Consider the following 15,268-nt stretch of genomic DNA (forward strand, 5'->3'; position numbering starts at 1 on the left):
GAGGAGATTAGTCAGGTAATGGTTTGATACTCTAATGGTCCCTGTGGGGAAATCCTCCCTTTATTTGACCAGTTCCTCAGAGTCGAGGTGCTGCAGGTACAGAAGAGGAGTGTGTTTCCCACAGACTGGAACCTACCTGAGAGAGTCCAGACAGCTGACTGCAGAGGGGCTGAGCTCCGATGATGTACATCTCTGGCCGCTGGATCGGGGTCAGGGCTAGTGACCTGAGAGACAGAGCCCATATTACATATTACTCACAACTGAACCTCATAAACTTGATCTATAAAGCTCAAAGAGAAGTGGCACAGACTGAGCTCCTGTGATGTACGACTCTCTCTCTCTGAGGGGAGGTCGGCGCTGCAGAGGACAAAGTTCAGACGCAGGTTTTATTAGTATGAGCAGCCTGTAAAATGTGGATAGATAGATAGGCTCCTCTAGTGAACATCTCTGCTGCCACTATCTGCACGGCTCCTCCTTTCAGTTTACAACAAACAAGGAACATTTTGAGCCTTAAAGAAAAAGAAATGATGACACACTGTATCCCCAAACACAGAAAATATGAGTTCACCCATGTGCCATTTCATTCTAAAGAGTCTCCAATCAAATTGTATTAATATCTAACTGTCCAGAGAGTGAGAAGGAGATCAGATCTGTGTCACTAAGTTGTCAGATGTATCATAATAAATGCCTGTCCTATAAATCATGCCTTCTCTATACTGTATTTGGATAAAGAGAAATAATCAGTTATCAATAATCCCACCTCCAGTGCCTTACACACTCTAATCTGATCAAACTTGCAGGAAGGTGAACTCAACCTGCACACACCCTCCACTTCACATTACCACACTGAACAGCCACATAGCTGCATTTTGGAAGTCAAGAACAAGTGTGGCTAATTGGTCCTAAAGGCGCAGCAGCAGCAGCAGCAGCAGCAGCAGGCCGCCTTGCAGCGCCATTTGGGGCTGAGCCAGGGTAAATATTGTGACAGAGCCTTCACATTTGTTCCATTCATTGTTAGTGCTCTACCACACGACTGGAACATCGCGGCACGACGCAAAACTAACCCCCAAAACACACACAGAGAGACACACAAGAGGCAAAGTGAAACTTTGGCTCAAAAAATGTGCCAGCTGTCATCTTGTCTGTCTAGAGGCAAAAGGATAAGATGAGAATCTTGCGCGTAAAAGCAAAAACACGTACGTTTTACGGTGTTTCGATGCAAATTCAGAGCATATTCTGTGTTATGTTATTCTATGACTTGTTTTAACAACAACAAAAAAACTCCTTCTGAAAACCTGTTTTCTTTTAGTAACCACCAGCTGCAGGTCAGAGTTCATCCACGTTTATTTTTCCACCACAACACTAATCAAAACCAAAATCAATGCACGGCCAGTGATCGTTCAGTTACTCACCACCATGAGTTGGCATCCACCGCCAGCAGTTGGGAGCTGCAGGCGAGGAAGGCGGCTGCCAGCAGCAGATGTCGGACAGCACCGGTTCGTCTTCTCCGGACAGGCCTGTTGTCCATGGTCCGCCGCGTCTCCGCCTCACGCTGTTTTTCTGGGGGAAAGCGCTGTGCTGTCGAGACACGGGGAAGAAAATGAGGAGGCGTCCCAACGCTCAGCCCTGCTGGGTCTTTTGGTCTGGACAAGTCAGACTCACTTGTGTCCTGTTTTCTGCCCCAGTTTTTTTTATAGTCCACTTGTCTTTCACCCTACTCTTTCCTTTCTTTAATCTCTAATATTTAAAATGATAAAAAAGAAATTAAAGTTCCATAAAAATGCTGAAAAATCAAGTAATTCAGGACAGAGTTTGGCGTTCCCAGGTAGTTTCACTGTGGATGAGAGTCCATAGTTGATCTGAAATCACAGCAGCATGTTTCTATAAAGTCAGAGGCTGCTTGTAAAAAAATGTGAGTCCACTTTACCGGTTAAAACTCAAATTCTAAGACGTGCGTAAAATGGTTTGGTGAGTTTTACGCAAAGAGCGAGTCTCTCTCTCTCTCTCTCTCTCTCTCTCTCTGTCCCTCTGTCTCTAAAAATGAAACGAAGCTACAATGTGAAAAGTGCGATTCTGTTGTTGGCTTGAGGAAAGATTAACAAGGAGATTAAAACGCTAATTGAGCAGCAAAGCGACTGTTCCTCCTCTCCCTTCCTGTCCCCTCACGGCCACTCCACATCTCTCTCTCTCTCTGGTATACACTCCTCCTTTTCTCACCCCCACTTCACCTCAGAGACTTCCCTCCCCCCCTGCCCCACCTCCACCCCCTTCCTCCCCGTTTTACGACCATACATTGCGCGTGCATGTGTCTGTGCGCGCGCAGAGCTGCAGATCAACAACTGAGTATTGGACGCAGTCAACATTTAAGACTAGAAGCACCTGTGATGTTGGAGACCGTGAATAGAAGAAAAGGTTTTGGCCAAAGAGGAAGAAAGAGAGGGCACATACTGAGCTGAATGAGTGATGGAGGGGTTTTTTTTGCCATCCCTCCATCAACCTCAAAAAAGTTCACGTGCGTCAAATTCCTATTATTAGCTGAAGTGAGTGATTTGTTTGAATAAAAGGTGAGCGCTTCAAAATTGCCTAATCCCCTCTTCTTTGGTCTGCGAAAATAAAAGGCGACTCACCACGACCCCGCCTCCCACACACATTTACGCACGGGGACACACACACATACACACACACAGACGGCCAGGAGTCCCCCTGGAAAGTCCTGAAGTAAAGAAAAGGCGTGTTGAAGCGAGCTCTCCTCAATTCATAACCCCCGGTCAAAGACAAACTGCGGCCGGGTCGGTGGGCGGTGAACCTGCAGAGGAACAGGCTCTTTGATCTGACTCAGTGCGTCTCAAAAGACCAAAGGTGGGCAAAGAAAAGATTAGATCGGGCCTCCTCATTTTTTTTTTTTTTAAAAAAAGGGAATCTGCTCCTCTAGGTTTTAAAACATTCATCAAACACCTTATTAAACTCAGAATAGCATTTATTAACCAATAACAAAGCAAAAGGCAATCAAGAATGTATCCGCGTGGAATATTATGAGAAACTACACTTTTAATAATTTAAAACATCATGCTGGACTATATTTAGTTTGTGCTGTCACCTTGAAGACAAATATATGGATAAGACCCTTCATTTGGCTTCCATTGATCCATATTCTGCGTGCGTAAAAACCCATGGAGGACAGGACAGGGTGTCTGTTTTTCTAACATTTCAATGAGCAGCAACGAGGACACACAGATCAGTTTAAAGAGCATACACACTTTCCCGCTGCCAAAAGCTAATCTAAAAAGGCTCATACGAGTTTATCCTAACTCTATACTTCATCACACCTTTTGTTCGTCTCATCAGTGTTCCTGAAGAATGGGATATTTTGTGTTATAAGAATCTAAATTCATTTCAGAGCAGCAGCAGCAGCAGAGTCGGATGTCAGTCGTCTCCGCATGACAATAGACCCGCAGCAATGTTAAGCAGAGGCCGCACACCTTTCATCTCCCGGGGCCCTTAAACTTCCCCATGACACACACACACACACACACAGAGAGAGGGAGAGAGAGAGAGAGAGAGAGAGAGAGCTCTGTGAAGTGATCTAACTGGCTGCCTTCAATATACATCTGATTGATATTCTGCCTTGTTCTGTGGCAGTGGGCGGGTGTTGGGTCAGAGTCAGGTTGAGCGAGTGAGTAAACAGCGAAACACTGAGACGTGTTGTTCAGGGAAACGTCATTATAATACGTAACGACGCTAAAACAGGTCTGACGGCACCGTCAGCGACTCACACCGAGACTCTGTTCAGTTACTGTCTTTCTTTAGTCATCTCCATACAGAGGATGAGGCAGCTTGTCTTGGTTATGCGCAGTTTACATGCGTTAAGAGGTTACTGTGGCAACAGCGCCCTCACCTGGTTAAAAACAGTCACTGATTTCTCCATCTCCACCTGAATCAAGATGTTCTACCTAATGACTTTTGCACAGCATGGCTGTGTACCAAATGACCTACCCATGCTACATCTGCACAGCTGCTGTACACAAATACAAGTATGGTGAAGCAGCAGGTCTGCAGTGGTCCACAGATACACTTACAGATTTTACGTGCCACCTTGTTTCTCAGTTTCTCCACAGCGGAAGTCTACTATTGTTATTTCTGACCTGTCCCTCCTCTGCTGCTTGTCCCTGAAGACTGGGACGAGACAATGACTCAGGATAATGACAGACCAATCAGCAGCTGCCCTGTTATTAATGTCCAGCCTGTAACTGACATCACAGCGCCATCTGCTGGTGTCTTACCCCACAAGGTCTTCTTGGATGGGTATCACTGGTGTTAAAATAACCAAGTCCAGCTCCTCTTTTCATGCAGATGGAACAGGGTGGAAGGTAGAGGGAGGTTTGCATGTATTTCTTTGGCATTAAACATTTTGAGTCTGCTGCTTTTTTTTAACATTTCCAGAGAAAACAGGATCTGTATTTTGGTTGAGACATCTGAGAAACCAAACTGAACTAAATAGGTTTCTCCTCCTGAGATCTTCGCTAATTAAACACACACTGATTGTCTCATCAGTTGGGAGCTAAAGAGAAACAGGCCAACAGCTTATTCTGGGACATGACCTAGAGCTTCAGAAATACTGGACTGAAGCAGCCACACTGGTCTGTTGATGTAGCAGCGGTGGAGTTCATGGAGTTTAACTGAGTTGTGATGTGCTTGTTGAAACACAAGGAGGAGCAGTTCAGCCTTGGTACACGCTGCAGCCAGAGGAGAGGCGGGAGGGCTGAGGGCGCAGAGACAAAACTTGGACCAAGTGAGATAAAGAAAGAAAAGGGGAAGGAGGGGAAACAGAGAGAGTGAAAGAGAGAGGGAGTGTCCAAGTAATGGATACACACTGAGAGAGACAGAGAGAGAGAGAGAGGGAGAGCGAGAGAGGACTTGTCCCTAAAGGATATGAGCAATAGTCATGCAACAGGGAGCAATGCCTGAAAAAAAAGTCAGCAGCTCCTCTCTGGATTAACAGCAGCCTCACTTTTTTATTGCCTTCAGTGCCAGACTACAGCAAGAGCACCAGCCAGCTCTCTCCTGCAGGGAAACCAGCTGCGGTCGACTGATGAAGTCTGAGCTGATCGCCTGGAAGCCGCCCATGCCAAAAATGCTAATCACCAATTTTTAGAAATGACTGTCACTTGAAAATTGATCACCCTCTAGTTAAAAAATATTCCTCAGAGTGTGTGGAGGGAGTCAGGGCAGAGCAGAAAAGGAGAGGATACATGTGACATGGTAGATACCTGAGAGGATATCCAGTCTTTGTCAGGTAGGACATTTTTAACCCTTTTAATAAGCCTGCTTATGGCAGATTTTATAAGAGGCTCGAAAAATGTGTCCTTTAGAGGACCAGGAGACCAGGCTCAACCTGAGCCTCTTCCCTCAAAAACCTTCACATGGACAAACTAACCGTTCAGTCAAGCACTCCCTCAACTTCTACACAGGAATTTTCTAGTTTCTCACAGTTAAGTTGCTCTCAAACAGTGGTGAAGGAGGCATTCAGATGTTTTACTAAAGCAAAAGTAACAATACTGCAATATAAAAACACTCTATTAGAAGTAAAATCCCCCATGTATCTGGTCAAGGTGGAGCTCATATTTACTGTTTTATACACTGTTGAGTGGTTTAATATATTACAGTGCACTGTGTTGTGATGTTCCACTGCAAAGCACGATGAACAACCTGAGCATCTTTCTGGCATCTGACACACAAACCAGTTTCTCTCTTTTTCTTGTTGCCTTCACCAGGAGGTCAAAGGTCAGACACAGCTGCAGACCACCGACCCTGCTGCCTGATACCGTCCCTGTTCAATTCTAACTCCTTAGTAAAGGGTTTACAGTGGATTTATTTCTCTCTTAAATGTGGTTTACTCTTTTTATTAAGTCATACTATACAGTGACAGCACCCAGTACATTTTCATATCAGTGCTCTCTCATGTTACCCACTATTCCACACTCCTGTTATTTTCCTTTTGATAATATATAAAGAAAACATCGCAGAGCTGATGCCAACACATGGACACATTTGTAAGAACCAAAGAACTCATGCTACAAACGCAACAACAGCAAACCCCCGGGATGACGAAACGACCTGCTCCACTTACTATAGCTACGCCTGTCCTTCCGTCTGTCCCTCATGTCTGTCTGTCTCTCTCTCCTCCTGTCTGCTCCTCTTCCAGAAACACACAGATACGTAATCGCACACACACATGTGTGCAGCGACAAACTGCCAAATGCAGCTGGCTGTGGGGAAATTTACTGCTGATATCATCCTCACACACACACACACACACACACACACACACACAGAAACACACACACCCTGCGGGAAATGCAGTGGGACTTGGAAGCAGCTGACAGGGGCTTTGGACAGGCCTCAGGCTTTATATCTGTCTCTTTGTTTTTGCATGTGTGGTTGCATGTACGACGTCCTGTGGAAACTCACCCGCTTCCACTCTCCTCATCATCGACCCCCCCCCCCCCCCCCAAAAATGCTCCTATCCCCCTTTCTCTTCTTGCGTCTCCCTTCCTCGTCATGCTTGCTCTCCACCCTCTCCATCCCTCACTCTTACACTCTCTCTCCCCCCTGTCTCTGTCCATCTCCTCCCTCCTTCCCTCCATCCATCCTTCTGTCAGCTGGCAGAAGATGAGTCATGCCTCTAGCTGGGAGGCTAAAACTCTCTCTCTCTAAATATATCTTCTCTATACTTCTCCTCCCCACTCTTTCTACGTCTCTTTCTCCCTCCTTCTCACACTTCTCTCCGCCCTTTATCACCATCTGTTTCTCTGCCTCTCTCTGCTTTGTTCTGTTGCTCCAACACCGAGCTCCTTCCTCCGTCTTATCTCAATTTCTCTCATGCTTTTCTGTCTCTCTCTGTCAGTCTCAAAGTCAGATTCATCAGCCGTTTATAATTCTATTCATCCCTCTCTATCTTTCTCTCCCTCTCCTCCTCCTTCTTTCTCTCTCTCTCCGAACAGTGCACCCAGGCGCCCATAAAAAGCTGTTCTCACGCTCCCTTGTCTCTAAACTGTGATGATGTGAACACACAGTCTTTCCTTTTCACTCTCTCCATTTGCTGTATATACAGAAACTTGTAAAATGTCTGCTTGTCCACACAGTTCACAGTGTGTCTGAACAATTTTTATAGGGTTCCAGGAATACAGGCATACATCAATTCTGTATATCTACTGTCCAGCTCTTCTCTGTATATAGTAGCTATAGGATTGCTTGTCTTAGCTCGTTATATGTCCATATTCACATCTCATTGTGAACCTGTTCTCTGCACTGTAAGTAATTATATCAAAATCTATACCAATAACCTGAGATTCCTTGTGTTTGTCAATGTATTTGGTCAATAAAATTGATTCTGATTCTGAAAAAAGGCATCCTGTGAGAAGTACAGCAAATATTAGTCTAAATAATATATCTAAAATGTAAAAGCATAGAGCATGTGTCCAATTTAAGTTTTTTTTTGGTGTAATTCAATATTAAGTGTGCCTTTTTGGCTAAAAACACTGATATTAAACTGAAATTCTCACAACTATAACATGTAAATCCTGTGAGGTCAATGTAAATTCACTGTAACACAGAACATTTTAATGCAAATGCAGAACTAGATTAAACCACACTTTCAGCTACAGGGTAGATTGTGTAGTTTGTCTGGTCGGTTTCTTGTCAGTATTATTATTCTTGTAAACTACCAAACATCCAGCATAGGCTACTGGTCAGAGAAATATCATGAGTAAGAAGAGGACTGTGATGTTCTTGTCTTGTTCCAATTACAGCAACATTTATGTACAACTTAAGATGTATTAAATGAACCTTCTGGGTTAGAGTGTATCTTCACCTGCTTCAGCTTCTAGGCCAGCGAGGACAAGACGTTCTTATACAGAGTATAAGTACGTATAATGTACGTTTTAACTTCTAAAATCAAATGACAACTGGGCAAACTCTACCTGCTGAGGAAGATCGTGTGATGTGATTAAAAGACAGAGACAGCAACTAAATGGACCATAAGGCTGGATTGTTTCCTCAGTTGAAAATTCTCAATCATTATTTCTTTCTCTTGGCTGAATGTCACAAGCCAACCACTCATTTTAGTGCTAATACCATGAGCTGTTGCATTAAGTTAATGGGTTGTTGGATCATTGAATCTGGATGAAGAATTCAGTGGGAGTCTAAACTAATAAATAAGGCCAGACTAGCTCTGTGTGGCACCTCAGTGGAGAAGGAAAGACTCGGAGAGCTCTGGCTGGCCTTGTTTGGCACTGGACTGGAACCCTGGGACAGGCTGAATCCCTGATCAGGAATCCCAGGGAGAAGCCACTGTGCCTGGGCCAGATCCCCTTGATCCCCCCCCCCTCTGGTGCCCTGGAGCTCCGCTGGTCAAACTACACTGGTCTCCTGATCCCTTCCCTGGAGAAATTAACACACACACATGCTCAAACATGTACAGTCAGATTTGCAAGCATACACAGATGCATACTCTCACACAGACACAAACACACACACATTACTCTGTTATTCAAGAGATACTGCCAGTAGGAAATCTGCACATCCAGACTTATACTAAGACACACACCCACACAGACTCTACACATACATGATATGAAGCGGTGCAAGTCTCGGCTGGTCTGGCCTGATTTACTGCTCGCCTCTGAATTGATTCATCTGGCCTATAAATCCCCGGGAAGCCTTGTACAGTGTCAGGTCAGAAAACACACACACGCACACTGGCACACGCCAACTTTTACAGTCATGTCTTGTTAATATTCTTACTATTTCCCCAGCTTTCGGTGAGCTTGTTAAATTCAGATGTTAACTTTTCACCGGAGATGACATCTTTACTAGTCTCTCAACCCGTCCTCTTCCTGTTCTTCTTCATCTCTTACCTCCTCCTGTGTGTCATCATGTCTTTTGCCAAACACCCGGATCACATGAAACCATATCCACTGTATGTAGAGTGAGAAAGGAGTCTCTGTAATTTACAGCTGATTTATTTGTGGTTTTTGTTTTGGATGATTTATTTTCCCAAACAAATTTTACCTGGGTAGAAATTTTGAAATTACTTGGTTGAAAGCTGCTCCTTGAGCTTTAATGGCCCAGAGTGGCAGGGATGCAGGATGTGGGAGTATACACCTGATGAGTTAAAAATATTTCAGCAGCGTGTTCAGTCACTGATGAGTCATCTTTATGTAGACACTTTGCATTTCAATCCCTTTTTTCTTGATCTCCTCCTCATATTATCTGAGTGATGTCTCAGCTTTGTGGCTATTTTGCCTTGGACTTAATCTAAGTCTTGGGCACTGGTCTTGCTTCTTATCTTTTTTTTTTTCTTTTTTAAGACAAAGCCCAGTAAGGTTTTCAAATCCACCACCTGCTCTTTATATTTTAGCCCTGAAGGTAGCAGGAACTTGGAAATATAACAAACAACAGCAGAGGCAAGAAATGGCTCCTGAGGGAAGACACAGAACTGTCTAATAAACAATCTCAGTTTGATATTGGTGTAAATCTGGATCAGCTCCAACAGCCAATATGAGAGACTTTTATCTGTGGGTCTGATGGACAACTGAGATGGAGAAAGACAACTGAAAATGCTAAGAAATCTCTCAAGTTGGAGAATTATGTTCAGCCTACAAACCCCTTAAAATGGATTTGCTTCAACCTTGGACAAATCAACTTATTCTACTGATAATATAACATGTATAGTCTTGATTTTCATCCCTATATGACGTTTATACTGAGTGAATCTAAACTCCCTCTGCTTTCACTGTTTCACACCAGAAAATCTGTTATCTTTGGAAGCTCTACATCACAAGAGAGGCTGGAGGTTGAAAACATTGAATAGATGCATTTAAATCCCTGGATTGTGCTTCATCTTGGGGGAGGAATCAATTGTCGTCTCCTTCAAACTTGACCGTGCTTGGCCTCGCTCTTGCCTTGAACGCAGTTTAAGGAATTTCGCCTCCAAGTCTGGTAATGGCAGGTGTGCCGTACGTCCACGTCAAAAACCTGCCTGGTGCAATTTCTAAAGCATGAAAATTAGCTGTTTCCCACTGTCATGGCTCCACGCACAAAAACAAACAGGGAGACAGAGTAAAAATCAGCCAGATAAACACACACACGCACACACACACACCAATATGCAGCCTATTCATGCCAACAGATGACAGAGTGCATTGAGAAAATGCCAAAATGCTGACTACTGAGGGAGAGCGAGCACGAGGCTGAAAAATCTCCTATGTCAGACTGCAGAGCTGGCAGAAAAGAAAAGCATTGTTGAGGACACACACAAACACACACACATACCTAGGCAGCCTGTGTGGTGCAAAAACTGGAGCAGGGTGGCAGCGCATAACACACACACACACACACACACACACGGCCTGTGGGGCACTGTGGTGAGACGGGAGCACAGACGAGCTGTCAGAGAGAGGGAAGAGAAGGTGAACAAAAAGGAGGAAAGAGGAAGAAACACAGGTAGATAAAGATGGAGAGGGATAAAAGAGAGAGAGAGAGATGCAGAGAAAAAAGGAGGCGTGCATCTCCTGCTCTCCCCCTCTCTCCCTTTTAACTCCCATCATCTATTTGTGTGTTGTTTTTTTTTTAACCCATTCAACGTTTTCTCTTGCACCTGTCAAAAAACAAAAGATGGAAAAGAAGGAGTCTGACATTAAGTGCCTGGTCATACCAGAGAGTAGCTTCCATTGGAGCTACACATTTAAAAAAATGGCAGTCATAAAGTTTTAGTTGTTCCTGTTGGACCCTGATGGAAGTGGTTCTTGGCTCTAGACCAGTTAAGTGTTAAAGCTGCTCTCGGTTTTCTTGGCTGACAGTCGGCTCCTTTGGTTTGAAACATGAAGAACTGGTTCGAGATTAAATACCTGGAGCTGCCTTTGTGGAAAAAGGTTCTTAGAGCAACCTTCAGAAAAATCTTGTGGACAGTCTTCTGATTAATGAATGCTACTTGTGTGGAATATTCTATACATTTTATATTAGTACATGTGCCCGGCTAGCTCAGTCGGTAGAGCATGAGACTCTTAATCTCAGGGTCGTGGGTTCGAGCCCCACGTTGGGCGATAGAAGTTTTACGACACTCGGAAACATCTGAGGTCTTGAGTTCTAGAGGTCATCACACACCAAACAACTGTAAATGAGAGTCTGTAGCCGACCATCACCTGCAGTTTTTCCAGCAGTCTTCATGACAAAACTGAACAAAGAATAAAGATGACTAAAGCAATTTGTTTGTCTTGTGAGCAGTCTTCATCATCTGATGAACTATGATTTTATTATGCCACAGAGGCCCGGCTAGCTCAGTCGGTAGAGCATGAGACTCTTAATCTCAGGGTCGTGGGTTCGAGCCCCACGTTGGGCGCTGGAGCTTTTGGAAGTGAGGGGTAAGGATTTGTGGTTACAAATGTTCAACTGACAACTCACGTTGTCCATGAGTGGGAACTTCCCAAATAATCTCATAGTAACTGTTTAGATGTAGTAGTGCAACAACTGCAATGTGTTGCTGGTTTCAGCGGTGACAGTAATATGTGGATAAATACACAGCTTAGGTCAATGTTTAGAAGTCTCCTACAAGTCTGGAAAGTTGTGTTTACATGCAGCTTGTAAAGTGCAGATTGACTTTGGTGAGCTGATTTTTGAGGCACCAGAATCCTTCCTGAGCTAAAGGGACTCCTGGGATCCATATGGAAAGCATGGCAAGCTAACCTGTAACAAGCTAATTAGATGGGTCAATTTTCTAGTTACAAACAGTTTTTGAACAGTTTCTGTCTTGTATGTTTATATAGATTATTTAAAGACTGATCATGTGAAACAGGTAATAGGATAGCTTGTTCCTTTTTGGCACAATTTAACATGTTGAAACTGACCAAATTTAAAGCACAAGACCCTGTAACCCCCACACATAAATGCCTGGCTTCAAAGTAGACTTTAGTTTGAAGGCAGGCATATGGTAGACGCACACACACACACACACACACACACACTGTGTTTTAATACTGCACAGGTGAAGCCCCAGTGAAGCAAGGAAACACCTGAAGGAACATAAAAGATTCATCGCTTACAGTATACAGTGAGCGGGGCATGTGCACACACTCACACACACACACACACACACACACACACACACAAAGGTTTAGTGTATCTCAGGGCACTCAGCATTGTTACTGTCTGCTTTCTCTTTCATATGTTGGCGCGTGCTTGTGTGTGTCTGAATGAGATGAGAGACAAGGAGAATCTACAGAGTCATGGTAATATCAATTCAGGACGGTGTCGGCTTTCGGGGGTGGGGGTGGGTGGGAGGGGGATATGTTGACACACGCCCACGTAACCTTGGTAACCAGCAATCGCTGCGGGTGCAGATGAAGCATGTTGTCGAGGCGAGCAATTATCCAGTAAGAGCCCTCCCCTGAATCATCAAATACAGACACGTAAAGTCACACAAACACACACACACACACACACACACACACACACCAGCACAGGATGGGTCACATGATGAGTAGAATCTTAGGAGAATTCTAGAACTCTTTGGGGAGATGACACACACACACACACCTGCATGCTGAATCTGACTCTTAGCATCATTTCAACGTTTCCTCTCCCTCTTTTTCCTTTTAGCCCATTTTTCTAACCTCCATTTTAATATTCAGAAAACAGCATGTGTCTGCCCCTCTGTCTCCCTCTCTTCATCCCTCCTGATACATCCTCTAAAAATACTCTTCCTCCCTTTCCCTCTGACCCATTCCTTATTTTTTTCTCCCTCTCACACTTTTCCTCTCCCTGCCCTCATCTATCCATCCCTCTCTTTGCTCCTCTCTCGCTCAGTGTGAGTGCTAGCTAAGGCCCAGCAGGTTTTCTAAGAGAGGTATGACACACCACAGCAATGCGCGTGCGTACACACACACACACACACACACACACACACAGCTGGGATATGAGGCAGACAGAGGGAGACAGAAAAACAGAAAAAAATGCATGCTGAGCAAGTACACACACACACACACACACACACACACACAGGCAGTTCATGCAGAGAGAGTCTCAGCTACTGCTGCTGAAGAGAAAGCCTGTGGCATACAGACCCGCCTCGCTCCTCCTCTTTGCTATTTATTTCTTCCCCCTCTACCTTGTCATTCTTTCTTTCACCTTTTTTGTCTGTAATCGTCTTACTGCACAAGTAGAAAATAGCAAGTGGCAGAGTCAGATGAGCGACTGACAAATCACACACACACATATACGCACTTCTGGTATCAAAAAGTTTGCTAATAACCTCCTACACGACTCAGTCTGGCTGGCAGTCTTAAAGCCACACTGGCATGGTTTTATTTTCCGTTTTGAACCCAACAAACATACATTTGTCCAGACGACTGCTCCGAGGCCAAGTATCACTGTGTTGTTGGGTTTAACAGAACATTTGGTTGAGGCAAATCACATTATGGCTTATGACCAAACTAGTTTTTGTAAGCCCCCCCCCCCTCCGGTAAATCCCAGGAGGTTCGTCCAGCAAACTGACCGAGCCGCGGCCACAATTTATCCACATTTAGCTGCAAGCTGGTGTTAATCTACCACCCTGTTTATAACTCAAGGTGTTTGCACTATCATTATAAAGTTTGGTATTCATGTCAGGATCTCTATTTTGAAAATGCATGACACACACTGCGCCCGGGTACCAAGGACGTAGGTGTTGGCAGCCACAGGGGACAGTGCAGTTAACTGCTTTGTTTTTGCCCTTGATGTAGTTACAGGGTTTAAGTTAAAAGCAGAGGAGAGGACATTAAAAATAGTCACCATTTCGGTTTTGAAAGTTTTAAAATGCTCTGATGATCTGACCCATGTGGGGAGTTGCTGTTATGATGACCTGAAATAAACATCAGACCCTATAACTGGGCCCTGAAATACTCACTATATTATTATATCATGATGTATGTTTATATGACACATGACATTCCTGATTACATAAAAACTACTTGTGTTTTGTAAGTGAATAAAAATGTCTACAGGTTTGTAGTGTAAATCTTCTGATGTGATTATTAATATGCCTTTCTTTAAAAATCTGTTGACTTTGGCACTAATTGACACAAAAAAGAGAGGATGAAAGAGACACAAGTGGGATGTGGAGGAAACTGAGCGATAGATAGTAAGGAAAAGAGTGAATTTTCTGCTAAGAAGACTGTAACTTTGCAGGATGCTCATTTGATTTGACTAACTTTGACAGCTGAAGTGTCATATTAGCTTTGGCTGAACTTCAGAATGCATTTTTGCTGTGTTAGGAACGACTAGGAACAATTACAGCAACCGTTTCTCATCCTTTAAGGAGAATGGAGAGGACGAGAGGGAGAAATGGAAGTGAGGAGAGTTGCTGTCAGTCGTGCACGGCTGCTTCCTTCCATGTAAAAACGCCTGTTTCTGCAGCTCCTCTCTCTCTCTCCGTTATCCTTACCTGATCGCTCTCCTCCTATCACATTCTCTCTCTCTCTGCCTCTATGTTTCTCATCAGCTCTTCCCCTCTCTCTCCCTCTCCCCTTTTCTCAACCACTCTGCCACACTCCACTGGCTTCAGCAAACGGCTCCCCTGTCATATTATCACACACACACTCATGCATACACACAAGCCCACACACATTAAGCGGCAGAGACAGAAGCTTATAAAAAATATACTGTTTACATGCAAAGGCCACATATGCACAGACATATGTTCTCATGTCTGTGTGCACATGTACAAATAAAGACTGAGACACACTCTTGACACACACACACACACACACACAGACCATGGCGACTCTGGGGGTGACAGGGGCCCACTGCAGGGGATGAAAGTTTCAGGTTGGTTGAGAGCAAAAAAGATACAGCGTGCCCTCTCTACCGTCGTATTTTATCATGTTCATGCTATGATACATTAAATAAGCGATTTAAAATATCTCTGCTATGTATAGCTGGCCATACACATACTCTCAGTACCATCAGCTGAGACTAAAATGAGTCTTCGATTCAAGGATCAAAACATAAGCAAAGCCAGATGTGAGACAACAGCTTCAAAGTGATTATTTTGGTTCTTTATGAGAGACACATGAGAGAAATGAAGTTTTCTTTTTTCTTTTTTACACTTCACACATTATTCTACCACCAGAGTCATTTAAGGACACCTCGCCCCTTTGCGAAATATCGATATAAATACATATATATCTTCTGTTTATAAAATGTAGCCTGTTAAGTGAAAGGAGCAGTGTAAAAA

General features: G+C 44.0%; 1 protein-coding gene and 2 non-coding genes across 3 annotated transcripts in view; 2 read left to right on the plus strand and 1 right to left on the minus strand.

The window, feature by feature from the left end:
- Window positions 1–15,268, minus strand: part of wnt5b (wingless-type MMTV integration site family, member 5b) — a 74,243-nt gene that overhangs the window by 11,559 nt on the left and 47,416 nt on the right. Inside the window, exons 3-4 of the mRNA XM_018693617.2 lie at window positions 1,413–1,578; window positions 137–224 (exon numbers count right to left, since the gene is read on the minus strand). Coding sequence (XP_018549133.1) covers window positions 137–224; window positions 1,413–1,528 — 204 coding nt within the window. The 5' untranslated portion in view covers window positions 1,529–1,578. The remainder of the gene's footprint in view (window positions 1–136; window positions 225–1,412; window positions 1,579–15,268) is intronic.
- trnak-cuu (transfer RNA lysine (anticodon CUU)) lies at window positions 11,030–11,102 on the plus strand. Its single transcript has one exon. It is a non-coding gene; the product is annotated as a tRNA-Lys (tRNA).
- Window positions 11,326–11,398, plus strand: trnak-cuu (transfer RNA lysine (anticodon CUU)). The gene has a single exon. It is a non-coding gene; the product is annotated as a tRNA-Lys (tRNA).

Source organism: Lates calcarifer, linkage group LG18 (genome assembly GCF_001640805.2).
Source record: "Lates calcarifer isolate ASB-BC8 linkage group LG18, TLL_Latcal_v3, whole genome shotgun sequence".
Lineage (NCBI taxonomy): Eukaryota > Metazoa > Chordata > Actinopteri > Centropomidae > Lates > Lates calcarifer.